Source organism: Gorilla gorilla, chromosome 19 (assembly GCF_029281585.2).
Source record: "Gorilla gorilla gorilla isolate KB3781 chromosome 19, NHGRI_mGorGor1-v2.1_pri, whole genome shotgun sequence".
Taxonomy (NCBI): Eukaryota; Metazoa; Chordata; class Mammalia; order Primates; family Hominidae; genus Gorilla; species Gorilla gorilla.
In genome coordinates this window covers 22,357,159-22,383,490 of record NC_073243.2, presented here as the reverse complement: position 1 = coordinate 22,383,490, position 26,332 = coordinate 22,357,159, and the positions used below count along the sequence as shown (strand labels likewise).

At 56.7% G+C, this 26,332-nt stretch overlaps 5 protein-coding genes and 1 non-coding gene across 17 annotated transcripts in view; 5 read left to right on the top strand and 1 right to left on the bottom strand.

Annotated features, from left to right (window-relative positions):
- Window positions 1-350: 350 nt before the first annotated feature.
- Window positions 351-2,996, top strand: GABARAP (GABA type A receptor-associated protein). The gene is made up of 4 exons (XM_004058456.5): window positions 351-1,176; window positions 1,739-1,817; window positions 1,958-2,076; window positions 2,496-2,996. Exons 1-4 carry the CDS (start codon window positions 1,087-1,089, stop codon window positions 2,559-2,561), a joined length of 354 nt encoding a protein of 117 aa, XP_004058504.1. The 5' UTR covers window positions 351-1,086; the 3' UTR covers window positions 2,562-2,996.
- A 703-nt stretch (window positions 2,997-3,699) lies between these two features.
- Window positions 3,700-8,370, top strand: PHF23 (PHD finger protein 23). Of its 3 annotated transcripts, none has more exons than XM_063700571.1 (5): window positions 3,700-3,830; window positions 5,747-5,778; window positions 5,930-6,022; window positions 6,639-7,476; window positions 7,566-8,370. In XM_063700571.1, the coding sequence occupies exons 1-5, from the start codon at window positions 3,785-3,787 to the stop codon at window positions 7,778-7,780; spliced, it is 1,224 nt and encodes a 407-aa protein (XP_063556641.1). In that variant the 5' UTR covers window positions 3,700-3,784; the 3' UTR covers window positions 7,781-8,370. The 3 variants fall into 3 exon arrangements, with proteins under 3 accessions (XP_063556641.1, XP_004058503.2, XP_018868672.1); XM_004058455.4 differs by lacking the exon at window positions 3,700-3,830 and adding an exon at window positions 3,870-4,164; XM_019013127.4 differs by lacking the exon at window positions 3,700-3,830 and adding an exon at window positions 3,915-4,164 and having other exon boundaries at window positions 6,840-7,476.
- A 472-nt stretch (window positions 8,371-8,842) lies between these two features.
- Window positions 8,843-18,080, top strand: DVL2 (dishevelled segment polarity protein 2). 2 transcript variants are annotated; one of them, XM_019013120.4, is made up of 15 exons: window positions 8,843-9,338; window positions 12,628-12,697; window positions 12,995-13,140; window positions 13,267-13,376; window positions 13,479-13,614; window positions 13,746-13,836; window positions 13,980-14,049; window positions 14,153-14,292; window positions 14,382-14,458; window positions 15,381-15,448; window positions 15,642-15,770; window positions 15,890-16,021; window positions 16,156-16,335; window positions 16,784-17,002; window positions 17,110-18,080. In XM_019013120.4, exons 1-15 carry the CDS (start codon window positions 9,145-9,147, stop codon window positions 17,556-17,558), a joined length of 2,211 nt encoding a protein of 736 aa, XP_018868665.2. In that variant the 5' UTR covers window positions 8,843-9,144; the 3' UTR covers window positions 17,559-18,080. The 2 variants fall into 2 exon arrangements, with proteins under 2 accessions (XP_018868665.2, XP_055223310.1); XM_055367335.2 differs by having other exon boundaries at window positions 8,872-9,338; window positions 13,267-13,364.
- Window positions 18,081-18,155: 75 nt separating this feature from the next.
- Window positions 18,156-23,570, bottom strand: ACADVL (acyl-CoA dehydrogenase very long chain). 2 transcript variants are annotated; one of them, XM_004058449.4, is made up of 20 exons: window positions 23,365-23,570; window positions 23,214-23,289; window positions 22,875-22,940; window positions 22,728-22,800; window positions 22,574-22,638; window positions 22,346-22,480; window positions 21,741-21,885; window positions 21,342-21,471; window positions 21,118-21,243; window positions 20,557-20,755; window positions 20,185-20,289; window positions 19,692-19,778; window positions 19,547-19,609; window positions 19,353-19,454; window positions 19,179-19,276; window positions 19,029-19,101; window positions 18,870-18,942; window positions 18,708-18,780; window positions 18,538-18,613; window positions 18,156-18,465 (listed from the first exon to the last, which is right to left on the bottom strand). In XM_004058449.4, the coding sequence occupies exons 1-20, from the start codon at window positions 23,562-23,564 to the stop codon at window positions 18,325-18,327; spliced, it is 2,106 nt and encodes a 701-aa protein (XP_004058497.4). In that variant the 5' UTR covers window positions 23,565-23,570; the 3' UTR covers window positions 18,156-18,324. The 2 variants fall into 2 exon arrangements, with proteins under 2 accessions (XP_004058497.4, XP_055223311.2); XM_055367336.2 differs by lacking the exon at window positions 22,875-22,940 and having other exon boundaries at window positions 23,365-23,496.
- Window positions 20,038-20,149, top strand: MIR324 (microRNA mir-324). Its single transcript, NR_106343.1, has one exon. It is a non-coding gene; the product is annotated as a microRNA mir-324 (primary transcript).
- A 100-nt stretch (window positions 23,571-23,670) lies between the features above and the next one.
- Window positions 23,671-26,332, top strand: part of DLG4 (discs large MAGUK scaffold protein 4) — a 29,304-nt gene continuing 26,642 nt past the window's right edge. For 3 of the 8 annotated variants that reach the window (XR_010131699.1, XM_031003195.3, XM_055367326.2), the window contains exons 1-3: window positions 24,449-24,572; window positions 24,764-24,862; window positions 25,122-25,162. Coding sequence is in view for 7 of the 8 variants with exons in the window: in XM_031003195.3 (XP_030859055.1) it covers window positions 24,554-24,572; window positions 24,764-24,862; window positions 25,122-25,162 (159 nt within the window). In the remaining variant the exon portion in view is untranslated. Of the gene's footprint in view, window positions 23,702-24,093; window positions 24,194-24,448; window positions 24,573-24,763; window positions 24,863-25,121; window positions 25,163-25,768; window positions 26,285-26,332 lie in introns of those variants that run through there. The other 5 variants (XM_031003197.3, XM_063700569.1, XM_031003201.3 and 2 more) reach the window with 5 other exon arrangements.

Here is a 26,332-nt window from a genome sequence, read left to right as displayed (position 1 = left end):
ATGCGGACACCAGATGCTTGGGATACAATAATGCTGACACCAGATGCTTTGGCGGGAAGGGCCGAGTGACAGGATGGGCGCGCTGGTGGGGAGTGGAAGGATATCTTCGGAGAAGCAGGCTACGGATGCACGAAAGGAGAAACCTGGACGGCCAAAGGGCGTAGAGCTGGAGAAACCGGGCTTCGTCCGGGGCACCGACGTGGACAGGTTAAGCGGGCGGTGCCCCCAGGTGGCTGGCGCCCCCGACCTCCGCTGTCCCGGAAGGCGTCGGTCCCCCTCCCAGCTGTTGCCCAGCCGGCCCCGCCTCCCCGGCGCCCTCCCAAGCCGGACCTACTTCGCGCACCCGCCACGTGACGCTCCGCCCTCTTTGAGATCACATGATTTAACTCAAGCCCTGCAGTGTTCCTCCGCGCTGGCATAGTCCCTACCTCTCCAACCTCCTCTCCAGTCCCTATTGGTCTACTCATTTTGGCACTTAAGCTTTCTGTAGATCTCTCCAAACATCTGTTTTCTTTTTGACCTTTTATTTCTGGAGATCATCTCCGCCACTTGGGTACTACTTTGTTTTGGTGTCAACGGCCGCCTTCAGCGTAGCGACACGGTTCGTGAATAGCTAACCTTGTAATTGTCTCTGCTGTTCCTCTACGTTGTTAACGAAAGGAACTTGGAGAACCAAGTCTCGTATGATGATTACCATCTTTTACTCCTCTTCAGCCCCAGCTTCCTTGAGGGGACGGTTGGGGAACAGGTTTAGAGTAATTTTCGATGAGCAAAAGCCAACCGTCTTTGCTACGTTGCCTGCGTAGCCCACAAATTGATTCCAAAGCGATTACGCTAATGGCGTGAGGGGGCCGGTCAGTGGGTGGTGCTACGCTAGCAGCGTTAGCGCCGCTGAGGTAGTGGCGTATCTTAGCGGGGGGGCAGTCCTCGATAGTCAGGGGCGGGGTTGGTGAATAGGGAAGTGGCGCAAATTCGTGGATCGCTCCGCCGAATCCGCCCGCGCGTCGCCGCCGTCGCCGCCGCCCCCCGTCCCGGCCCCCCCCGGGTTCCCTCAGCCCAGCCTGGTCCAGCCCGGTTCCCGGGAGGATGAAGTTCGTGTACAAAGAAGAGCATCCGTTCGAGAAGCGCCGCTCTGAGGGCGAGAAGATCCGAAAGAAATACCCGGACCGGGTGCCGGTGAGGACAGTAGCTAGGGCCGAGGGCGCGGGACGCTTACGCTGACGCCAGAGCCTGGCCTTGGATCTGGGACAGGCAGCGCAGGGATCAGGCTGCTGGCTGTGGTGGGGTTGGGAGCGAGCCTGAAACTGCTGTCCTTGGGACCCAGGATGAAAGGAGTGGGGTAGTGGTGGATGTGGGGTTGAGAGGGATGTGGGCAGGAGAGAGAAACCTTAGCATTTGAGGCCTTAGAGAGTTTGACAGCCTGAGCTTCAAATGGTCATCCCCCCAGCTAGCTAAGGTTGCGAGATTGAATCACTAGTCGACCCAGACAAGTCATCTCCGTCTGATTAAGATAGTTGTTTATGGTGACGCCCTATTGGGGGATGGATCCTGGATATTTAAATGAGCTCCAGTCAGTGAGGTCAGGATCTCTGGGACTCAGTGCTGCACCGCGTGTACAAAGACAAAGAGATGAGTCTGGGGTAGATTTAGGTACTAGGAATATTGTTTCTTGAGTTCTTGACAGGTGCAGCTTTGGGGCTGCATTCCTTCTGTCTCCTAATTTTCATCTCTTTATCAGGTGATAGTAGAAAAGGCTCCCAAAGCTCGGATAGGAGACCTGGACAAAAAGAAATACCTGGTGCCTTCTGATCTCACAGGTGGGAACCTGATCCAAGACTCAGGCTTGCTTCCTGTGGGTGGGAGTGCAGTCTCTGCGGGAGGAGGCTCCACCTAGCAGCTGTTCTTTTGAGGGCATTTTTGACCTCTGTGACTTTCTTGCATCTTGTATCTTTTGCAGTTGGTCAGTTCTACTTCTTGATCCGGAAGCGAATTCATCTCCGAGCTGAGGATGCCTTGTTTTTCTTTGTCAACAATGTCATTCCACCCACCAGTGCCACAATGGGTCAGCTCTACCAGGTATGGTGACTGGGAAGTGGTGGAGGCTTTGGAGAGGAATCTTGGAAGAGCGTGAGGGGAAGAAAGTGTTGTTACATCAGTAGTTTTGGACTAGCTTCCTGGCTTGCCTTAAAGTTTCATAATAGCCGTGGGTTGGGGGTTTGGACAGAACAGTAGGAGTAGAGAGAAGGAAAGAGAACAGTGAGCTAGAGAAACTATCTGTTCGGGACTCTTCCCAGTCCCCCTCCCCATTCCAAAGCAGCAGCAAACAGTTTGAGGCCTTTTTGCCCAGGACTGCAGAGATTATACTGCTCGTGTGGTAGGCCTTGGAGTCAGTGAAGGAGTCGGGCAATGGTTTGTGGTTCTAGAACGCGTCTGGGTCGTGGTTGGTTTAAGTAACTGGAGCCCAGTTGCTGAACAGTTTTCTGCTTTCATCCCAGGAACACCATGAAGAAGACTTCTTTCTCTACATTGCCTACAGTGACGAAAGTGTCTACGGTCTGTGAAGCTGCTGCCCCTGAGCTGGAGGGGGGTCTCATTCTACAAAGAGAGAGGTGGCCCCCCTTTCTTGACCTCCTCCTCCTTCAAGCTCAAACAACACCTCCCTTATTCAGGACCGGCACTTCTTAATGTTTGAGGCTTTCTCTCCAGCCTCTTTTAGGAGGGGTAATGGTGGAGTTGGCATCTTGTAACTCTACTTTCTCCTTTCTTCCCCTTTCTCTGCCCGCCTTTCCCATCCTGCTTTAGACTTCTTGATTGTCAGTCTGTGTCACATCCAGTGATTGTTTTGGTTTCTGTTCCCTTTCTGACTGCCCAAGGGGCTCAGAAACCCAGCAATCCCTTCCTTTCACTACCTTCTTTTTTGGGGGTAGTTGGAAGGGACTGAAATTGTGGGGGGAAGGTAGGAGGCACATCAATAAAGAGGAAACCACCAAGCTGAACTGAATTTTGCCTTGTGTTGCTCCCCTCGTCCCGCTGATTTTAAGTCTTTCCAAGGTGTCAGTGGGTGTCAGTGGTGGGGAAAGAAGAGTACTGGGTACAAGCTGGAGGGATAGAAGTATATTTTGGTTTATTCTGTTCATGTTGGGCTTTTCCCTGTCTGCAAAAAGAGGGTGCTTTTGTTGTGATGGAATGGAATACTGAGGATTATTTCTTGAAACTTTAGTTTTATGACACGCATGTGAAACTAAATGTTAAAAATGCTCATGTAAAAAAAAAATTTTTTTTTACTGTGGGTTCCTGTGGAGAAAGTTCCGAAGTACCTGCTTTAGGTGAACATCCACATTTGCTAGAACATTCTAATTAAGATATTTTCATGTGTGCAAGCTAGTAAAACGGCTATTCTCAGTTGCATGTCACTTGGCCAGACTTTTGCCGGTGTGTGGGATCCGGCAGAGTGGAATCAGGGAGGGAGAAGACTGGGAGGGGGAGCCATTATCGCCAGGAATACTTCAACTCCCAGCAATCATTTCTCCGGCAGGCCGGAAGTGGGACGGTCCCCTCGGGGAGAAAGAAGCTGCAGAACGAGGCAGTATGGTGGCCGAGAGTTCTAATCCCTTCTTCCTCTTCTTTCTTGGTCCCGCCCAGCCTACATCTCCCAGGGGCCTGCGCGCGCACTTCCGTTCTCCCCTCCGGCTCCTGGTCTCCCCGCCGCTCCCCGGGGGAGGGGAGCGGCTTGGTGCGCCTGCGCCAGCCTGTGGCTTTCTGGGAATCAAAGTTCCGGAGGTTCATGCGGTCCCTTTTCCGCTGTTCCCGGACGGACTACAAAACCCTTGGTGCACTGCGCCTCGGCGCCGGCGGGGGGAGGAGGTAGAGAAGAGGAGGGAGGGAGGAGAGAGGAGGAGGAGGAGGAGGGAGCAGGCGGCCGGCGGCGCGGGGGGAGGGGGCCCGGTCCGGGAGTGCGGGAGGCAGTGGTAGAGGGAGGTGGCGGCAGCGGCTAGCGGACTCGAGTCTCAACCGGGCTGAGGCGGACACTTCTGTGGAGCGAAGCAGTGGGAGCATCGAGCACTAGAGGCGGCACCGGGATCCCCGGCTCTGGGGAGGGGGGCGCCGGACCGGGAGGAGGGGAGGGGGCGATGCTGGAAGCCATGGCGGAGCCCAGTCCCGAAGGTGAGCTCTCGACTGGTGCGGAGCGCTGAGCCGGCGGGGGGCGGGCGAGGAATCAATTGGCAAACTTGGAGGTCGAGCCCCGGAGCCCAGCGGGGGAGTTCGGGGAGGGGGTCGGGAGGCTGGCCCTGGAGGTGGGAGAGCGACGAGTTGAGAGACCTTGGAGAAAGAGGAGTGGGAGACTGGGCTGGGGCAGTTGGAGATCAGACGGTGTGGGGGTGCGGGGGATAGGAGCTTGAAACCCGGAGCCTCGGGGGTTAGGGCCCGAAAGGGCCACCGGCAGATTGGGGCCCTGGAACTGGAAGGTTGGGGGAATCCAGTGGCCGGAGAGTTGCTCAGGAGGGAGGACGTAGAAGAGGCTGAGTGAGGGGCCCGGTAGTTCGCCGAGGTGGGGTAGTTTGTGGCGGTGGTACCGGAGCTCCGAGTAGTTGCCGCCGGAGAATGCCCGGTGATTGTCGGAGGGGTGGGCAGGTAGTTGTGGGGAGAAGAGGGGGTCTGGGTATTGTCTACGGCAGACGGACCTGTACCGGGGGGTAGTTGTGGAGAGAGCGAGCCAGGAAGCGAGGCGAGCTGGGTAGTTGTAGGGGGTGGTGGGGCGGGGTGGGGGGGGTTAAGACCGGCGACTTGTCGGGCGGGGGGGTAGGGTTGGTTCGCGAGGGTTAAGAGCCTGGGAGTTGCTGAGGGTGAGGGGGGCATCGGCGGCAGCAGCGGTGGCTGCTGTGGAGAGAGAGAGAGTGGCTGGTTGGGGGGAAGGGGCCAGAGTTGAGGGGTCCATAGCCTAGTAACTGGGTGGTGAGTACGGGGGCGGAGGGGGGGGGGCAGCGGCCGGAGAGGGCTCGGAACAGGGCCGGGGGGCCCGGTGGGGAGCCCGAGAAGCTGGAGACGGGGAGGGGCCAAAGCCCCGGATGGGGGCGGAGGGACGGCGAAATTGTGGGGAGCGCGGTATGGGCGGGGGGGGGCAGGTGGGGGCCGCGTCCGGGTTAGAGCTCCCGGGTCTGTCCCGGCCGTGAAGTAGCGTTGGATGCGTGTGCCTGTGTGTGTTTTGGGTGGGGGTGAGGGGCGCGCCGGGCCGCGTGCTCGAGTAGAAGGGGCCGGAGGGCGGGGAGCGGTTCGGCGTGGTCATCCTGGACCCTGGGGGCCGGCGGGCGGCGTGTGCGGTCTTGGAGGGCCCGAGGCGGTGGAGCGCGGCCGGGTAGGAACTCGGGGCTCCGGGCGCGTGTGAAGGACGGGGGCGGCGGGCGGCGGCCCGGACGCGGCCCCGGGAGCGGTACGGTGGGGTGGGGCGCTGAGGGATCCGAGTAGACTGGAGTCGAGAGAGACCGTGAGTTGGGGGGGCGGGGCGCCGGGCCTCCGGTTGGGGGAAGGGGAGCGCTATAGCGAGGCCTCAGAGGGCGCCGCGCCCAGGCTCCGCCCCTCGCGGGGCGGAAGGGGGAGCCGGGGCGGATCCAACACAGCTGGGGGCCTGCTGGCCTGGCAGAGGGACCTGGGAGAGCAGGGGGTTCACTTAGGAACAACGGGGTTTAGAGGGGGAGTTTTACACAGATTGTTTCCTAGTGTCTTGACTCAGCTTTTATTGCTTTTCCAGATCCACCTCCGACCCTTAAGCCAGAGACTCAGGTGAGGTTTGCCTTACCTTTGCAGCCTAGTAGCCCTGCCTGACAACGCCCCCCGCCCCCCTTTTCTAGACCTCACTTAGGGACTGTGTCTCTGGGAATGCCCTCCTTAAACTGTGTGGCTTTCCATGTGATCCATATCTCCTTCCTTTCAGCCACCAGAGAAACGGCGGAGAACAATTGAGGATTTCAACAAATTCTGCAGTTTTGTTTTGGCATATGCTGGTTACATTCCCCCTAGCAAAGAGGTAGGGGCAAGAGAATTACTGACTTGAGGCTGGTGTGGTGGGACTATAGAGTGGCTGTTTTTCAAACAGAACTGTATTGCTTTATAGAAGGAAGCCCCTAGAAATTATATGTAAGACCAGGGAAGCTGGAGACTCTTAGGGCTGTGGTAGGAAAGTTGGTATGCGGGGAGTGGATGGCCGGGATAGCTAGCTTGAACAGCAGTGAAAAGGAAGGGGGATTTGGAGTCGCTGGTCGAGATTTTGGCATAGTCTTGAGGTGCTGTGAATGGAAGGTGTTTATGGATAAATTTTAGGGAGATGAAAATGGTAACAAATGAGGCTATACAGAAAAAGAGCTAAGGACATACGGCTCTGGTCTGGGCGATACAGTGTTCCACAGGCCCTGGGCAGGGGCAGCGGTGAGGTATCAGACTTGAGGGTAGAGGTAACACGGACTGGTCAAGAGGACATGCTGATGGGAATTGGGGTGGGGAGAAGTTTTTGGAGTACAGTGGGATTTAGTGGTTGAGGTAGGACATTTTGGGGTAAATCCAGTCACTCCTTTTCAAGCTGGGTTTGTGGAGGGGCTGAGAAGACACTGGGGTTCTGCTGACCCTGGTCTCTTCCCCCTTTTAAGGAAAGTGACTGGCCAGCCTCTGGCTCCAGCTCTCCATTGCGAGGAGAGAGTGCGGCCGACAGTGATGGCTGGGACTCGGCCCCCTCAGATCTTCGAACCATCCAGACTTTTGTTAAGAAAGCAAAGTCATCCAAGAGAAGGGCAGCTCAAGCAGGTCCCACCCAGCCAGGACCCCCAAGGTCCACTTTCTCTCGTCTGCAGGCCCCCGACAGTGCTACCTTGCTTGAGAAGATGAAGCTCAAGGACTCTCTCTTTGATCTGGATGGGCCCAAAGTGGCATCTCCTTTGTCCCCCACATCCCTGACACATACCTCCCGGCCCCCTGCTGCTCTTACCCCCGTGCCCCTTTCCCAGGGGGACCTCTCCCATCCTCCTCGAAAGAAGGACCGAAAGAACCGAAAGTTGGGGCCAGGAGCTGGGGCTGGCTTTGGGGTGCTTCGGAGGCCTCGGCCAACTCCTGGGGATGGGGAAAAGAGATCTCGAATCAAGAAGAGCAAGAAGCGGAAGTTAAAAAAGGCAGAACGGGGGGATAGACTCCCACCTCCTGGGCCTCCCCAGGCACCCCCCAGTGATACAGACTCTGAAGAGGAGGAGGAAGAAGAGGAAGAGGAAGAAGAAGAAGAGATGGCAACAGTGGTAGGGGGTGAAGCCCCAGTCCCTGTGCTGCCAACACCCCCTGAGGCTCCTAGGCCCCCTGCCACAGTGCACCCTGAAGGAGTCCCTCCTGCTGACAGTGAAAGCAAGGAGGTGGGCAGCACTGAAACAAGCCAAGATGGAGATGCCAGCTCCAGTGAAGGCGAGATGCGGGTCATGGACGAGGACATCATGGTAGAATCAGGTGAGAGGTTTGGGCTGGGGCGAGGGGTTTGAGGGTGTTGTGGATCCAACAGCTCAGGCAGAATACCAAACAAACCTTTTTTTCCCCAGGTGATGACTCATGGGATCTGATCACGTGTTACTGTCGAAAGCCCTTTGCAGGGCGGCCCATGATTGAGTGCAGCCTGTGTGGGACGTGGATCCACCTCTCCTGTGCTAAGATTAAGAAGACCAACGTCCCCGACTTCTTTTATTGCCAGAAATGCAAGGAACTGAGGCCAGAGGCCCGGCGGTTAGGGGGGCCTCCCAAATCTGGAGAGCCCTGATGGCACCAACTTTAGCCTGGAACTTCCAAATGACAACATGATTTGGGAACTGAGCCTCAGGGTTCTCAGCCTATCCCCTGGAGCTTGGATACTGTCTGCACTTCAAGGCAGGAATTCCCAAGGGAGACTTGTTTGAAAATGAGTGTCTCACTTTCCTACCCTATCCTTCCTCCCCACTCTGTGGACTTGAAATTGAACCCATTACGGTTGGGGATGGGAGGCTGTCTGTGTCCCGACACATAATCTCTGTCTCTTGGACCTGCCACCATCACTTTCTGGGTCAGGATTGGAATTGGGATGGAATGGGACAGTTGTCTATAAAACTCTAGTGTAAATATTAGCACTCCCCTCCCTCATCTTTTCTTCTATTTCACTCCCCATTTATTTTCTTCTACACCGGTTGTATTTTTAATTTTGGACTTCCCTTATTGGGCATGGCAGCTCAAAGGTGGAGTACTAGAGCCTGGCCAAGTGAGGAAGGAAAGCAGAAAGGTGACGATTCTCACTCACCTCTTTTGTTTTTAATAATATTGGCCGCTGTTTGTACAGACAGCCTGCGTGTTGTAAATAAAGCAGAGTGGGCTCTTTTGTGTTTATAGCCCTCACTGTCCTGCTCGGGAGGGAGGCTTTGGTGGCTGAAGACTAGCTGGAGGTGGGGCTGAAACCCACCTCTCAAAGTCCAATCTGAAGATATCACAGCACTGGGCCTTTCCCACCCCAAGACAAGTAAGCCACCTTAGAGCTTTCATTGTATTTGGCCCTCCCCGCTCGAGTCTAGGAACCCTCACAGTCCCCACCTTCACTCCCTGCACGCACACTCCTCCGGGTCAGAGTTGCTTCGTGCTCCATCCTGGGTGGGGTAAAGCGGGGTGGGAGCCGATGGTCCGCTTCCTGAAGGCACAGGCCAGCTTAGCCTGGGTGCTCAGAGGACCTCGGCTGGGGTACACGTTTGGGGGGCTGGGAGACCGTTGCTGAAGGCAGCGATCATGTGGCGGGGGCACTAGGCGGAGTTAGGCGGTCACGTGATTGGGAGGGGATCACGTGACGGAGGGCGGCTGAGGAGCGCGGGGTGGGCGCCTTTAAGTCACGTGACATGAGGAGAGGTGGGCGGGGACGTGGAGGACGCTCGCGGCGTCGGTGGCGGTGGCGCGCGGCGGCCGCTGAGACCGGGGCTTTGAGTCGCACCCCGCGGCCCGCCCCCGGCCGCCACCCTCGCAGATCCCTGCCTTTTTCCCTTTGCTTCTCTCCCGTACTGGGTCAGTCCTGTCCGCGCTCGCGCGTCGGTTTGCGGGCGTGCGCAGGCGCGGCAGGGGCCATTAGCCCCTTGGGTGGGCGGTGGAGCCCGGGAGCGCGCGGGCGAGACCATGGCGGGTAGCAGCACTGGGGGCGGTGGGGTTGGGGAGACGAAGGTGATTTACCACCTGGATGAGGAAGAGACTCCCTACCTGGTGAAGATCCCTGTCCCCGCCGAGCGCATCACCCTCGGCGATTTCAAGAGCGTCCTGCAGCGGCCCGCGGGCGCCAAGTACTTTTTCAAGTCTATGGATCAGGATTTCGGGTGAGCGCAAGGCCTAGATAGGACCGGCGGGGGCTTTGCTAGAGTGGATTGGGCGACATGGAGGGGCACACATCTACTTTGGGCCACACTGGGATTTTCTGGCCTATGGTGGAGCAGATTGTACTATGCTGAGGTAGGTTAACTATCCCAGGATGGACAAGGTTATGCTTGGATAGATTGAGGCACACGGACAGACTAGGATATCATAAACCAGATTAGACAAGATTAGGCTTTACTGGAATAGGTGGGGGCATACTGGTTTATTTTGGAGTATTCTAGTCTGTACTGAGTAAATTGATCCATTGTCTGGTTGTTTAGTACGTTCTCAGGAGTCCTGTAACGCCTGTAATCCCAGCACTTTGGGAGGCTGAGGCGGGCGGATCACGAGGTCAGGAGATCGAGACCATCCTGGCTAACACGGTGAAACCCCATCTCTACTAACTAAAAATATAAAAAATTAGCCGGGCGTGGGGGCACGCGCCTGTAGTCCCAGCTACTTGGGAGGCTGAAGCAGGGAGAATCTCTTGAACCTGGGAGGCGGAGGTTGCAGTGAGCCGAGATCGCGCCACTGCACTCCAGCCTGGGCGACAGTGCGAGACTCCGTCTCAGAAAAACAAACAAACAAACAAACAAAAAACACTTGGGCCATTATGGACTCTACTGGGTTGTATTGGTTAATCCTGGTTTCTCTTGGGGCAAGACTTGGTTTTATTGGGCACTCGGTATAGGGGCAGACAAGGCTGTTGGGGCCTGTGCTAGCACAGGCAGCCGTATTGGGATGTTCCAATCTAGATTGGTGCAGACAGCTGCGTGTGGGGGCATTGTAGGCTGTGCTAGAATAGATTGGGCTATCCTAGGGTAATTTGGGACATTCAGGGCTATCTTGGACTAGATTGGCATGTAAATAATGCAGAGAAAGCCCTTTTGTGTTTATGGTCTTTGGGGCTGAGCCCTCTGGGTCCTCAACCTCTGCTTTTTTTTTTTTTTTTTGAGACAAGAGTCTCGCTCTGTCGCCCAGGCTGGAGTGCAGTGGCGCATTCTGGGCTCACTGCCAGCTCTGCCTCCCGGGTCCACGCCATTCTCCTGCCTCAGCCTCCCAAGTAGCTGGGACTACAGGCGTCCGCCACCACACCCGGCTAATTTTTTGTATTTTTTAGTAGAGACGGGGTTTCACCGTTTTAGCCAGACTGGTCTCTGACTTCTGACCTCGTGATCCGCCCGCCTCAGCCTCCCAAAGTGCTGGGATTACAGGCGTGAGCCACTGCGCCCGGCCCAACCTCTGCTTTTTTGAAGGCAGGCTGGATTAAGTTGGGATAGCATGGGTTTTAGAAGAACTGAACAAACTGGACTCTAGCTAGAAAGATTGTTTGACATGGGGATGCTGATACTATCTTGGGAGTTATCTTGGCTTTAAGGCAAGGTTTTTCTAGTTGTCAGCAATGTAATCTTGGACAATTTATTTAAATTTTGTGTCTTTATCTCATCTGTGACATGGAGAAAATCACAGAATGAAATGGTTAGTTCACGTGTGTGGCACACGGGAAATTCTTGGTGAATGGTAATTGTAATTAGCATTGAGGCTGACTACTCTGTAAAGTAGGTTATGGTGATACAGAATAATTTGCCTCAGAGTGGACCAAGCTGTGCTGAGATTGTGTTATGTTGGGAAGAATCCTGCATTATGCTGAGACGGGTTGGTAGTGACTGGGCTGTGTTGTCACATTGACAGCAAATGGATTATGTTGATATATATCGTGGCTCCCATGACCATATTAGGCTAACGGGTTAGTTAGACAAGGTGTCCTAATTTGGGGCTAAGGTTGTGTGTGGAAAGTGTGGAAAGAGAGAGAGGAACAACTAGGGTAGAGAGTCTGATGCTTTATACGTTTATTCATTTAGTCGACAATATTTGTTAATGGTTAAGTGTCAGTGTGTGGTGTGTGGCTAGGACATGGTGTTGACCAGAGTAAGTGTTCATGGTGTGATGTCGTGGTCAAGAAGAAGGGGCAGGTCCAGTCCACCACAGGGAACCCATTGGAGAGATGACCCCAAGGCTGGGCTTTGGGATCTGTCAGGTTGAGCAGATTGCTTTGTGCAGAATTTTGTGCCCAATGAGGCACAGGGGAATGGGAACCCCAGCTTGCCCTCTCCTTGGGAGCTTTCAGTCTAATGAGGAACTTCCATTGTTTCTTTGATCTAATGGGTGGTTTTTGTTTGTTTGTTTTTTTTTTTTTTGAGGTGGAGTCTCACTCTGCCCAGGCTGGAGTGCAGCGGTGCAATCTCAGCTCACTGCAACCTCCGCCTACGGGGTTCAAGCGATTCTCCTGCTTTGGCCTCTGGAGTAGCTGGGATTATAGGTGTGCACCACCATGCCTGGCTAATTTTTGTATTTTTAGTAGAGAAAGGGTTTCACCATGTTGGCCAGGCTGGTCTTGAACTCCTGACCTCAGGTAATCTGCCCACTTCGGCCTCAAAGTGCTGGGATTACAGGTGTGAGTCACTATGCCTGGCCTCTAATGGGTGTTTTTACTCAAGAAAGGACAGTCTTCTAGAAATGAATTAGAGAAAACTAAAGGAAAGTATAAGAGTAGAGGCTTTGATGAGGACCAAAGCCTTTTTTGGAAGGTTTTTTTTTTTTTTTTGAGCCGCGAAGGCTGGAATGCAGTGGCGTGATCTCGACTTACTGCAACCAGTCTCCCGGGTTCAAGCGACTCTCCCATCTCAGCCTCCTGAGTAGCTGGGATTATAGACACCCACCATCATGCCCGGCTAATTTTTGTATTTTAGTAGAGATGGGGTTTCACCATGCTGGCCAGGCTGGTCTTGAACTCCTGACCTCAGGTGATCCACCCGCCTCAGCCTCCCAAAGTGCTAGGATTACAGGTGTGAGCCACCGTGCCTGACCTTTTTGGAAGGTTTGTAAGGAACAGGGATGGGGTTGAGAGGAGGCTACCAGCCAGTCTCATTAGATAGGTATCTTAGGCAGCTGCATCAGTGTAGGGGATTGCCTTTGAAATTGGACTAAGAGGTTTGAGTCAGACTCAAGGAAGTCTTTGGAGCAGCACTGTGCCCCTGAGGGTGCGTTAGGGAGAGGAGAAATAAGGAAAGGGGATTGAGTTTGGAGATTTCTTAGGTGTCAGAGTGAGTTCTTTCAATGTAAGAGAAGACCTGAACAGGGCAGGAGAAAGTCAACATCCTGGAGCCAGGTGAAGATTGGGAGAAAATTTGATGGGGGTGGGGGTGGGGATGGTTGGTCCAGCTCACTGACCTCTACCTTGTCGCTTGGCAGGGTGGTGAAGGAAGAAATTTCAGATGACAACGCCCGCCTCCCCTGCTTCAACGGAAGGGTGGTATCCTGGGTAAGAGGTTCTGACACAGAGGGCCGGGTCCCCTCAGCATTGCCAAACTCCCCCAAGCCTCAGTCTGTTTCTGTAGCCTCCCCAGGCCAGGCGTTAGCAGCCCTGGCTCTTTACCTCCTGTCTGTCTGGAGAGCCGGCGAGAGGCCCTCAGCCTTCTCCTTCTGGAGTCTCTAATACTTGCTAGGTTTTTTTGCTCTTCTCCAGCTCTCTGAGACCCTTTCTCTTTCTTTCACTTACTGCCACCTGTCACACCCTGACTCCCAGGTGAGCCACTGTTTATCATTTGCACCCTTCTAGCTGGTGTCCTCAGATAATCCCCAACCCGAGATGGCCCCTCCAGTCCATGAGCCTCGGGCAGAACTGGCGCCTCCAGCCCCACCTTTACCTCCTTTGCCACCCGAAAGGACCAGCGGCATTGGGGACTCAAGGCCTCCATCCTTCCAGTGAGTCCTTCAGATTCTTGACTGCAGGGGAGGGAGGTGAGGAGGGAACCCAGGCCTTTGGTAGGGGACGCCTAGGATCCGGAGCCCTGTTCTGATGTGGGTTGAAAACCATCTCTGCCTGTCCAGCCCTAATGTGTCCAGCAGCCATGAGAATCTGGAGCCTGAGACAGAAACCGAGTCAGTAGTGTCACTGAGGCGGGAGCGGCCTCGCAGGAGAGACAGCAGTGAGCATGGCGGTGAGGGGCAGGCCTGGGGGCCGGGAAGGGCTGGGCCAGACCCCAGCCTTGGTGGGGTGAGCAGGGGGAAGCTTGGTTCCTGAGCTTCCTGTCCATATGCAGCTGGGGGCCACAGGACTGGTGGCCCCTCAAGGCTGGAGCGCCACCTGGCCGGATACGAGAGCTCTTCTACCCTCATGACCAGCGAGCTGGAGAGTACCAGCCTGGGGGACTCGGACGAGGAGGACACCATGAGCAGGTGTGGCTCTGCACAGCTCTCCCCAGTGCACCCAGCCCCGTCTCTCGTCTTCCAGTCAATCCTCTTGTTCTTTCTCTTGGCCCCATGACCACTTTGGCCTACGTTTGCTCTACTTCCCAACCTCCTGGTAGGTTCAGCAGCTCCACGGAGCAGAGCAGTGCCTCCCGCCTCCTTAAGCGCCACCGGCGGCGAAGGAAGCAGAGGCCACCCCGCCTGGAGAGGGTGAGGGGTTCCTACAGGAAGGCTGGTGCTGGGAGAAGGTGGGGCATGGGCTTTGGTTTGGGCGGTGCCAGGACACCGGCAGCACCCCAGGGTTGACCCTGGGTTATTGAAGGGCACTGTAGCTCCTTCTTTTCCCACCACAGACGTCGTCCTTCAGCAGCGTCACAGATTCCACAATGTCTCTCAATATCATCACAGTCACGCTAAACATGGGTATGGGGAGAGCCTGTGGCTAGGGCGTGGGGAGGGCCTGGTCTCTAGGGTTCTGGGCGTCTTGCGGCAGGGGCTCCTTTCTTCACATGGCCTCTCTCCACAGAGAAGTACAACTTCCTGGGTATCTCCATTGTGGGCCAAAGCAATGAGCGGGGAGACGGAGGCATCTACATTGGCTCCATCATGAAGGGTGGGGCTGTGGCGGCCGACGGGCGCATTGAGCCAGGGGACATGCTTTTGCAGGTGTGCTGGGGTAGGGCCACTGAGCTGCCCTGCACGGGGGCCCTCAGCCTCTCCCACCATGTCTCTGACCCACTTGCCGTCGCTTCCAGGTGAATGACATGAACTTTGAGAACATGAGCAATGATGACGCCGTGCGGGTGCTGAGGGACATTGTGCACAAGCCTGGGTGAGTTGCCGAGCAGGTTGCCGGTCCTCAGTCCTCTTTTTTGTTCTCTTTCATGTTTTGTTTTGGAATTTTAATAAGTACTAAGACAGCCGGGCGTGGTGGCTCAAGCATGTAAACCCAGCACTTTGGGAGGCCGAGATGGGTGGATCACCTGAGGTGAGGAGTTCGAGACCAGCCTGACCAATGTGGTGAAACCGTGTCTCTGCTAAAAATAGAAAAATTAAGTGGGCATGGTGGCGCGCGCCTGGAGTCCCAGCTAGTGAGGTGGCTGAGACAGGAGAATCACTTGAACCCTGGGGGGTGGAGGTTGCAGTGAAACGAGATCACGCCACTGCACTCCAGCCTGGGCGACAGAGCAAGACTCCGTCTCAACAAAAAAAAAGTGCTAAGACATAACGTTCAAAGTATATGAAACAAATGCATGATGTAGCAAATAATACTAGAGTAAATATCCATGTGACTGCCATCTAGATCATCAAATAGGAGATTGCTGATACCCTAGAACTTCCTCCTCAGATGTCCCTTCCTGCTCCCAAATGCCTCACTGCCCCAGGGGTAGTCACTCTCCTGACTTCTTTGGCCATCGCCATAACAAAGAAAAGCTTTGCCTCACTGGATAGTTACCACCCTTGCACGTATCCTTGAACACTGTAGTTTCGTTTTACCTGTTTTTGGACTTTCTGTGAATGGAATTGTACAGCGTGTACTCTCTTGTCTCACTTGGCAGTATGTTTTTAAGAGTTTTCCATGTTGATGAGTCATCCACATTGTGGTGCCTTCCACCCTCACCTTCTCTAGCCTAGCCGCGATGTGCTTGCTTCTCCCCCTCTTTGTGTCTCTTAATCCATCCTTGCTTCAGACCCCCTCCCTCCTGAGGCCTCCTCTTCCCCTGCGCCCTTGACTGGACTTCTCTTCCCCATAGCCCCATTGTGCTGACTGTGGCCAAGTGCTGGGATCCCTCTCCTCAGGCCTATTTCACTCTCCCCCGAAGTGAGTGACACTCAGGGAGGGGCCTGAAGTTGGGGGTGGGGGCTGGCCAGGAGGCTGGGGCCGGGCCTGTGGTCATGGGGAATGGGTGGGAGGAGGGTCCAGGCAGAGGTGGAACAGGAGGCTGAGTCAGGGAGGGACTGGGCTGGCTTTTGGTGACTGAGAATGGGTCATTTTGGTGCCATCTTTGTCCCAGATGAGCCCATCCAGCCAATTGACCCTGCTGCCTGGGTGTCCCATTCTGCGGCTCTGACTGGCACCTTCCCAGCCTATCCAGGTTCCTCCTCCATGAGCACCATTACATCTGGATCGTCTTTGCCTGATGGTGAGCCGCCAGCCCACCTCATCCCACCCTCCCAGCAGAAGGCTGTCCCGCAGTGGTCTGACCCATTGCCCTTGTGGGAGGGATCCCTGACTCGGGTTCCCCGTTGTCTCCTCTGCCAGGCTGTGAAGGCCGGGGTCTCTCCGTCCATACGGACATGGCATCGGTGACCAAGGCCATGGCAGCTCCAGAGTCTGGACTGGAAGTCCGGGACCGCATGTGGCTCAAGATCACCATCCCTAATGCCTTTCTGGGTATGGCTGGGTCCTGGGCACGTGGCTGGAGAAGGGGAGGAGGAGGTGACCAAAGCCAGGAATGGCACAGGCAGAGATGAGAGCAGGAGTTGGAAGAAGAACCTGAGGACTTTTTCCATTGTGGGTGCTCCCAGGCTCGGATGTGGTTGACTGGCTCTACCATCACGTGGAGGGCTTTCCTGAGCGGCGGGAGGCCCGCAAGTATGCCAGCGGGCTGCTCAAAGCAGGCCTGATCCGACACACCGTCAACAAGATCACCTTCTCTGAGCAGTGCTATTACGTCTTCGGAGATCTCAGTGGTGGCTGTGAGAGCTGTAAGTCCCCCTGCCCCAACTCTGGGAGTGTGGCTTTGCCTGCCTCGTTCTGCCTCTCCAACCCTAGACCTAGCCCAGAAACCACAGCCAGGGCCACCATGGATGGTCGAGCAGCGTGTGTCCCGCGCTAGGTCCTGCACTGGCCGAGGATGGGGGCTGACGTCCACCCATGTGCTGCTGGACAAGCCATGTGCCAGGTGCAGGACTGTGTCCACCGGGGGAAGGTGCACCTCTTACCTGAGTCCCGCAAAGACGTGGGCTAGTGGCTGTGCCCCTGCCCTCATGGCAGAAGTAGATGGGAGTTTCCTGTCAGAGACCCTTGTGAACCCGTTTTGAGCCCCATTATGGGTAGGTCTGGGAGAACTGTTCCCACTTCCTCTCCATTCGGTGTCTTGGGGCCCTAGCCTCTTGAAGCAGTGATTTCTTCCTCTCTTCCCTTGCTTTCCAGACCTAGTCAACCTGTCTCTCAATGACAACGATGGCTCCAGTGGGGCTTCAGACCAGGATACCCTGGCTCCTCTGCCTGGGGCCACCCCCTGGCCCCTGCTGCCCACTTTCTCCTACCAATACCCTGCCCCACACCCCTACAGCCCGCAGCCTCCACCCTACCATGAGCTTTCATCTTACACCTATGGTGGGGGCAGTGCCAGCAGCCAGCACAGTGAGGGTAAGTCATCCCCACATACCTGTACGGCCAGGATCTGAGGGTGGATGAGAGGGGAGCCAGGGAGGAGCCTGGGTGAGGACTCAGTTGCCCCTCCCCTCCCTCCACAGGCAGCCGGAGCAGTGGGTCGACACGGAGTGATGGGGGGGCAGGGCGCACGGGGAGGCCCGAGGAGCGGGCCCCCGAGTCCAAGTCCGGCAGTGGCAGTGAGTCCGAGCCCTCCAGCCGAGGGGGCAGCCTTCGGCGGGGTGGGGAAGCAAGTGGGACTAGCGATGGGGGCCCTCCTCCATCCAGAGGCTCAACTGGGGGTGCCCCTAATCTCCGAGCCCACCCAGGGCTCCATCCCTATGGACCGCCCCCTGGCATGGCCCTCCCCTACAACCCCATGATGGTGGTCATGATGCCCCCACCTCCACCTCCAGTCCCTCCAGCAGTGCAGCCTCCGGGGGCCCCTCCAGTCAGAGACCTGGGCTCTGTGCCCCCAGAACTGACAGCCAGCCGCCAAAGCTTCCACATGGCCATGGGCAATCCCAGCGAGTTCTTTGTGGATGTTATGTAGCCCACTGTGGGGCCAGGCTGGGCCTGGCGCTCCTGGTGTGTGACTGGGTGTCCTGGCCGTCACGTGCTTGCTCTTACAGTGCCTGGGCTCAGCCTACCAGCTGCTGCCATACAGGAGATTGTGGCCACTGTGACTCTCACCAGCAGTGCCTGGTTCCTCCCCCTTCCCTCAGGGGTAGACAAGGGACCTTTGATTATTTTTAGCTTTGTTTTTTTATAAGCCTTTTTGGGGTTAAAATAGAGTTTCTTACATTTTTAGGACTTTTTTAATAGGCATTTCCTCTTTTATATGAAGAATTCCCGTCCATTGGGCCCCTTCTAACCCCAGAATGTGACCTCCTCCTCCAGTTACCCACAGCCCTGCCCTGTGCAGGGTTGGGGGTGGTCAGCGGTACCCCAGGGTTAGGCATCCTAGACAGCAGCCTGAGGAAGCTGGGAGATTTGGGCCATGTAGCTGCCTTTGTTACTCTATTTATTTTAGTCACTTGTATAAAACACCAAATAAAGCAATAGAGGCAAACTCCCCACGCCTCTGGCTCCTTTCTTTGGGAGGGAGGCAGGCAGCAGAGGGAAAGAACCGTCACACAGGAGCAAAGCATGACTGGTTAGAAATTTTTATTATTTGCGAGGCAGTAAGTGCTCTTGAGAGCAGGCACAGTGCTGGGAACACTAGGCCCCTTCGGGACAAACCAGGGCCTTAAGGAAAGGGGCTTCGGCTTTGGCTTGAGGGAAGGCACATAACTGGGACAGGCCCTGGCCGGGAGTATTCAGAAGCCAAGTGGGTTGCTGGTGACCACACCACCCCGCTCCACCAAGGCCTTGGAGATGCTTTTGAAGTTGCGGTAGAGCTCTTGCTGCCAGGGGTCAGACTGCAGGGCGGCCATGCCCTCTCGGATCCGAGCTGCAGCCTGGGGAAAGGGAAGGAGGGGTTGGGCCTGCACCTCTAGCCCTCACCTGAGCTTGGCAGCCCCGAGTCTCACCTCGATACACCAGGTGTCACAGAGCATTTTCTCATGCTGGGCCGTGGGGTGGCCCTCACTCAGGGATCTTGAGGCCCTGGCAGGAAGCAGGAGATGAAAATAAATCTGGGCCGGCTGGGATCCAGGCCCAGGGCCCCTGCGGCTTGGGCATTCCCTGCCTGCCTCCTCACCTCGAGAGAACCACCACCATGGCATAGAGGTCGATGGCCCCGTCTGCCAGCCGCTGCAGCAGAAACTGTTCATCTGTCCGGTAGGTGGGGTGGGGGTGGGGGTGGGGGCATTAGTCTCTAGGAGAGGAAAGGGAGGGGCGGAACGGTGTAGAGCTCACTTACTGACAATCCCCTTCTTGTGTTTTATCAGCTTGGCCTCCACCACAGTGGCAAACTGCTCCAGAGCCTGTACTGCCTGAAGAGATGGGGACAGTGCGGGGCTCAGAGGGGCCATCGGCTGCAGTCCCTGATGCAGGCTCTCCCGGACTCCTGGCCACTTACCAGCTCGCCGCTCCGACTCAACTCTGGGTGGACAAGTCCACTGAGACTCAGGCCGCTGCCCAGCCCTGCCCGCCTGAGAGGAAGAGGGAGAATGACTGGTTAGTTGCCATACACCACCCTGCCCTCCCCTGGCTCTGGCCCTAAGCCTACCGCCTCAGCTGTTTGCCTGCCTCTCCTAGCAGGAGGCCAGCATTCCCAAAGGGATTCTTTAGAGCACTGCCAAGCCCAGAGAGCTCCTTTCCTTTGTCCTATGGGGGAAGAGGGTCCAGCAGTCAGGACTCACTGTCCTCCCCACCTCTACCCCCACCCGATTCTCTCTCTTACCATACAGCCCTGCAGAGCCACAAACAGCCGAAGAATGTCATTTGTCCCCTCAAAGATCCGGAAGATGCGAAGATCTCGGAGCACACGCTCTACTCCAGGTTCCTAGCACAGGGCCACCCAAATTATATGCCCGTGCTGAGATGTGCCTACCCACCCCTGGCCCAGCCGAGGCTCTGCAGAAGACCGTCCTGTACCTTCATGAAGCCCATACCCCCCATGATTTGGATGCATTCATCTGTCACCTTCCAGGCTGCCTCCTAGGGACAAAGAACAGATGAGACTGGTTTTGGGAGCTGAGCACCCAAACTGGACTCCCTCCCAGCATGCCTGGGACCTCACCGAGCCAAAGATTTTGCTGATGGCGGCCTCTATCTGGAAGTCCGTGGCTCCCTGGTCCATGTTAGCACTCACCATGTAAGCCATGGACTGAGGTTGCATGGTTGGGACATGGGAAGGAAAATTGCAAAGGGCTTTGTCAGACTTGGCCTCATCACCCAGATCTCCAAGATAAGGGCTGACCTAGCTTGTCAGGTCAGGCAGATACTTGTTCTGGGTCAGTTCATCAGGTGCTTCCAGGTATTTGTTTTCTTAAAAGGGGTGGATGTAAGGGATGAGGTAGAATTAACTTCTGGTACTGCTGGCAGGCACCTGAGCAGAACATCACTGCTGTCTCTCTTCGCAGAAGCTGAGCTGACTATGCCTCCCCGCATCCCCTAGGGCATTGGTGTAAAGCTGGAGACCCACTGCCCCAGGTGCTGCTGGGGGTTGTAGTCTGACCCGACTGGGAAGAAAGCCCCAGGGCTCCAGGGAGAGGGGCTTGGGAGGCCCTCACCTCAGTTACATACTGCAGCATAACCATCCGTGCCAGCTTCTCCTGGATCAGCCCAAAGTTGTGAATTTTCTCCCCAAACTGGGTACGATTAGTGGCATGATCTACCTGGAAGAGGGTCCACGCATCCCGCTGTGGTTCAGTGTGGTTCTGCAGTCTCCCTAGGAGAGGGGCTGGGCTTGCGCCAGAGGGATGGGTTTTGCATACAACCAGAGTTCCGTCTACGCTGGACGGAGACCTAAGCTAGCAAGTCGGGCTGCTGGTAGGGAAGGAGTTTCTAGTGTAGGGAGTGCCTGCAAGTGATCAGGGACACATGGCAAGGGGGACAGTGAGACTTCTGTTTGGGTTACCTAGGGACTCGGGCAGGGTACTCACCGCCTTAGCAATGATGCCTCTCATGGTACCTGCCAGGGCTGCAGCCATGCCAAACCTTCCATTGTTGAGGATGTGCATGGCAACCTTGAAGCCACTCCCAACCTCACCCAGCACGTTCTCCGATGGCACCCGTACTCCATCAAAGAACACCTCTGCTGTGTTTGAAGCCTTGATGCCCATCTTCTTCTCAGGGGGCCCACTGTGTCAGGGCAGTGTGGGAAAGCAGAGGTGTGTTCAACAGGTTGTCACTGGGAAAAACTGCTCCTTCGCTCCTTATGCACCAGGGAGGAATGACAACTCCTAGACTATTAGAGGCTACAGCCACCACTTCCCCTCAGGCCCTGAGGGCTAAGGAGGCCTGGCTATGTCCTATTTTGTGTTGGACTTGGTTGCTGGAGCCAAAACTTTAGCTCAGTTGCATACATATTAGTCCCAAAGGCCACATTCAGTCCACCTGCTTTGGCTTTTGCACACATCCCCAGGGTGAATTGCAACAGCCATCTGCCCAGGAGCCCAGTCCTGCCCCTCAGTCCTAAGCTCCCCCAACCCAAATTCACTCACTGGGTAATGCCCCCGAAGCCCCTCTCCACCACGAAAGCTGTGATCTTCTCCTTCACGGCTCCTGTGGCTGGATCTGTAACTGGTGTCTTGGCAAAGACCGTGAAGATGTCTGCTAGGCCCCCATTACTGTGGAAGAATGAGGGGATATTCAGGGCATGGAGGACGCGGAGCAGTGGGGCCTGGAATTGGGCGGAGGAGAAGAGGAGAAATGGGAGGCAGATTGCCTGATCCAAAGCTTGCTTCCATTGAGGGTATAGTATTTTCCACAGGGGCTGGGCACAGCAGAGGTTCGGATGGAGGCTGCATCTGACCCGCTTGAGGGCTCGGTTAGACAGAAAGCGGCCACAGTCTCCCCTGTTGGGGAGAGAGCTACTTTACCCCAAGCTCTGATGAGCTTCAAAGTCCCCTCGGCCCACTTCCCCATCCCTCCAGCAGGCAGTTCCCCCTTAACACCTGGGAGTATCCAGTTCTTTTGCATGTCCCAACCAGCACACTGTGATGCCTCCCCAAAACCTTCCCCCAACCGAAATGCCCAGCCATCTGATAATCTAAGTGCCAACTGGCCTAATCTGTGCCAAGCCCAGTGTGCCCCCCAATCCCTGGGTCTCCTAGGGTTGCCTCACCAGATGCCAGTTTGGGGAGGTATTTTTCTTTCTGGGCCTTTGTGCCAAAGAGCAGGATGCCTTTGAAACCGATGCTCTGATGGGCCCCCAGGGTAATGCCCACGCCAAGGTCATGCATGCCCACGATCTCCACCAAACGGGCGTACTGGAGGGGAAGCAGGAATCTGGGGCTGTCACTGGCTGCAGGGGGACCTGACCTTAACAGGAGAGTGTGGGCAACAGGGCAGTTCCTGACCTAGGGCAGTGCCTGACCTGGGGCATCCCCAGTGTGTAGAAAAGAAGTGGGGTGTGCAAAGGGCACAGCAGAGAATGCTGGTCTGTGAGGTCTAGGTAGGAGGGTGACTTGCTACTAGTCAGTCTATTGTTAGGCAATCCCCAACTTAGAGATTTGTAAGGACTCGGGAACCAGGGTGAGGCCCATGGCTCAGGCCTAGGGGACTGCATGTAAATTGTGTTATGTTTGGACAGTTAACATCCATCCCACAGGCACCCAGGGCAGGTGCTTAGAAGAGACCTTAGCCCTAGTCTCTAGGTCTATGGCAAAGGAGCTGAGTCTGCCAAGCTGGGGTATGGGATACTGGGATGTGGCGATAGGGCGCCCTCACCTGGGTGTTGCAAAGGCCCACACCACCCAGCTCACTGGGCACTTGCAGACCAAAGGCCCCCAGCTCCTTGAGGCCCTGCCAAGTGGTCTCCTCCACCATCTCCAGAGCGTCATTCTTGGCAGGATCGTTCACTTCCTGGGGAAGGCACAGGATCCCACATCCAGGCTCCTTTTGAGCTTAACATCTCCAAACACCTCACCAGGGACCAAGCCCCGAGTCATTCCTTACCTCGAAGAAACGGGACACAGGCTCCACCAGCTCTTTAAGAAACTGTGTCTGCTCTTCGTTGAGCACTGCAGAGGGTGGGGGACAGGCTGGTCAGGCCAGGCTGGCAGGGGAAACCACCCTGGCCCCACCCAGCTCTGATTATCCCTTCCCTTACCGGACGGGTATGGGAACACCTGATCTGTGGTGAGCTGGCCTTTGAACATTCCCACAGCAAAGGACTTAGATTCCTGGGCAGAGAGAGGCGAATTTCAGGGCTCTGGTTGGGTCTGGCTAAGGTCCACCTGGCCTCGGGGCTACCTACCGCCTTGGCCGGTTTTTTCCTGGTCAGAGCGTCAGAGGGGTGGGAATCTGACTTGTCCAGAGCCAGCTGGGAAAAGAGACGGTTAGCAAGTCCAGGGAAGGGACTTCCGCTGTGTCAAGGGGAGCACAGGCGAGAGCCGCGCGGGGAGGCGGCGCGAAGCGGTGACCTTTCCCCTAGTTTCGCCCTAGGGCACCCTGGCTTGCCCTTTCCCCTACTTTCGGCGACAGAGCAGTAGGCAGGTACCTGGCACCAAGAGGGAGATCCCTGCCGACGGCGGGAGGCGGGCGCCGAAGCGGACCACCGCTCCCACACCCCCTTGCCAAGGCTGCGGTGACTCACCTGAGCGGCACCCCCGGCATAGGGCCGCCGGGCAGGGCCGGGCCAGGGCTGCCCCAGGAGCGCCGTGAGCCGCGAGCTGTGGGGAGTGGGGGTTCAGTCCTGGCCCGGTGCCCAGGGCCGCTGCCCACCGTCCCTCTTGTCACACACAGACCTTCCGCCCCCGAGCCTCAGCAGCTGCCTCCCCAAGCTCGCGGCCATCCGAGCCGCCCGCATCTCCGAATCTCTCCGGGCGCCGCCGGCTCGAGCTCTGACCCAGCTCTGGCGTCCTGCAAGCCCAAGTCCTGGCGCCCCTAGCCCTGACTCATCGTCCACAGTGCACCGGGCGGCGGACGGTTGCGGGCCCCGGGGCATGCTGGGAGCTGTAGTTCCCTGGAGCCCGGCCCTGCGTTCCGCTGACTTAGAGGGATCTCCAAGCGTCCCTCGTCTCCCCCAAACTCGTTAATCCCGCCCGTCCGACCTAGAGTCTAGTCCTCCGACGGGGTGATGGGGTAGGATGGGACAGAAGAGGAAGGGGTTAGGGTTAGAGGGATGGAGGTGGACTGAAGGGAGGGCTTCTCGGGTGGGGTTAGAAGGGAAAAGTAGGGAAAGAGAAGTGTAAGGTAGATGGCAGAGGTAGAGACATGGAAAGACAGACTCTAGGGTTCCTGATGAAATCTATCTCGGCCAACACAAAAGGGAGGGTACAGTGGTGGGGGGCACCCAAGCTAGGGTGTGAGTACCCTAAGTGTATTCTTCTGAGATGTAGGCCATTTCACTAACTCTTGGAACAGCTACAGTTTCACAGTAGGAAGACCCCCCCAGATTCACTGCCCCTCCCTTAATAAAGCCTCTGAGACCTTCCTGAACATTCCCTTCTGTCTCTGCCCTCTGTTCCTTCCAGAGACCATGTGCCCAGGCAGATGGATTCCTCCCGGGCCTGAGAGGAACCGCAGGAATTCTCCTGCCTCTTACCAGTAAAACCCCAACTTCTCTAGCCCTAGGTCAGGAAGTCCCAAACAATTTCTACCCCTCTTTCCGCAATTCTCCTTGGGGTGAGAGGAGGCCCAGGAGGAGAGAGAGCTGGGCTCAGCTTCTTTTTGAGCTGCTGGAGCCCTCTGTGAGGAGGCCCTCTTTGCTGGCTTCTCAGGAGAGTGTGGCTAGGTTCTGCCTGCCTATGGGAAGAGGGGGCCAGGGTGTGTGGAGCAAGATGGTGGCGGCGCTGGTGCCTTGGGACCTGGGGGAATGGGACAGCTGGTCGGCTCAGAGACGGCCTACTTTACTCACAGCTGGAATTTAGTGGGGAGAAGCAGCTCAACTCCAATCCTGGAGGATTAGGGAGATTAAAGTGAGAGAAGAGAGAGATGTCCCAGAGACCAAGAGGTGAAAAACAGGGCTCCTTGTGGAGGGGAGGTCTGGGAGCGAAGTGGGGGGCTGGGGCTCGGAGATCCTTCTCCCCAAATCTTTCCATGGGGGCTGGGGTGAAGGGCACAGTCTGGGGAGATGAAGTGACAGTGTGTTCGTCTTCCTGTGTTGGCGTCTTCCCTGTCCCAATTCTCCTTGCATCTCACTAGCTCCCAGGTCAGCCCTCTGGCTCCTGGCACCCCCACTGCTGCGGTGGGCACCCCCCCTCCTCACAGTGCTGCATAGCGACCTCTTCCAGGCCTTGCTGGGTGAGTAGCCCGTTTTCTGAGGGACCTGGGCCTCCAAGGGCCATTACTGAACTTCGGGGGCTGTTTGGGAGCCCGGAGATCATTTGGTCCAAGCTGGAGCACCATGCAGGGTCCTGCCTATGGTGTCCTCCATGAGTGTGGACCAGCCTTGGCTGAAAGGGCTCCTCCCTTGCCAGCCAGCCAGCAGCGGTGATGACAGGGGTGATGTGCCTGGAGAGGCCTGGGGTGGGGAGGTAACTCAGTTCTGTTCCTGTGACAGACATCCTGGACTATTATGAGGCTTCCCTCTCAGAGAGTCAGGTAAGGAGGTGGGGGCGAGCGCCTAACTTCCTGAGGCGCAGGCAGGGCTGGAGGGGTGAGCCAAATATCGCTAATATTACCTGGAAACTTGGGGGCCCTGCTGACAAAAGCCTGAGTCGGTGGCCCAGGGACTTGGGGCACCAAGAATGCACTCTCTGTGGTCCTGTACCCACTCTCCCTTTCTTCCTCGTTTTCTTTGGCTGCCCCAGTTTCAGGCACTAAAGAGTCTAGGGCTTAACTTTTTAGGTTTTCCCCTGAGAAACCTGAGGGAGAACTAGGCCCCCAGGGATTGCCTCCTGCAGCTCCTCCCTCACACCCGACCCCCTACCGCCTGCTGAGAGGCCTCCCTCCCGTATTCAAATAACCGTGGGTGCTCCCAGCCCAACTATAGATGCTTCCTTCTCTAAGAAATGAAATCCAGCCTCATCGTCTTTGCTGTCATCGCTGGTGGCTGGCCAGGTCTCCATGTTTGCCTCAGGGCCTCTGTGCTTCTGCTTCTATCTCCTTTCCCATTATCCGGGTTCCTACCAGCACAGAAGGAGTTAACTCTGCCAAGGCACCCCCCCCATTCTGGCTCCTAGCTCCCTCCCTCCCTCCCCCTGCTTCCTCTCTCCTCCTCTCTCCCCTTCCCTCTTCGGCTCCACGGCTCCCTCGGCCGCTGCCGTTTCCAACCCCCCCACCCCACTCCCCCGCCACGGCCCCTAGCCCCTGGCCGTTTGGCAAGACCCCCCCCTACCCCGGGGCTCCCCGAAATCCAGTTCCCCTCCCCCACCCCAGCTCATGCCCCAGCCCCCGAACTCCGGGGCTGCCAGCCCCCGGTGCCCCCGCCCCTCCTGAGAATCGGGGTGTGCTCCCCAAGCCCCCTCCCCTCCACTGGGGAGCCCCTTTTAGGGCCCCCTTCCCCTCCCTCCCACGCTCCCCTCCCCTTCCCTTCTCCAACCCCCTCCTTCCCCTCTCACCCCTCCCCCCATCCTGGCCCCCCCTGCAAAAGTGGGGTGCGGAGGGGGGAGGGGTGAGAACCCACGGAGGGGAGGAACGAAACTCCGATGAAGTCAGAGCCCCTTACCCGCCGCCGCGGCCAGGCCCCCCAACATGGACTGTCTCTGTATAGTGACAACCAAGGTAAGCATGATGGGGGGGCTATAAACTGGGGGGAGGGTATGAGTTTGT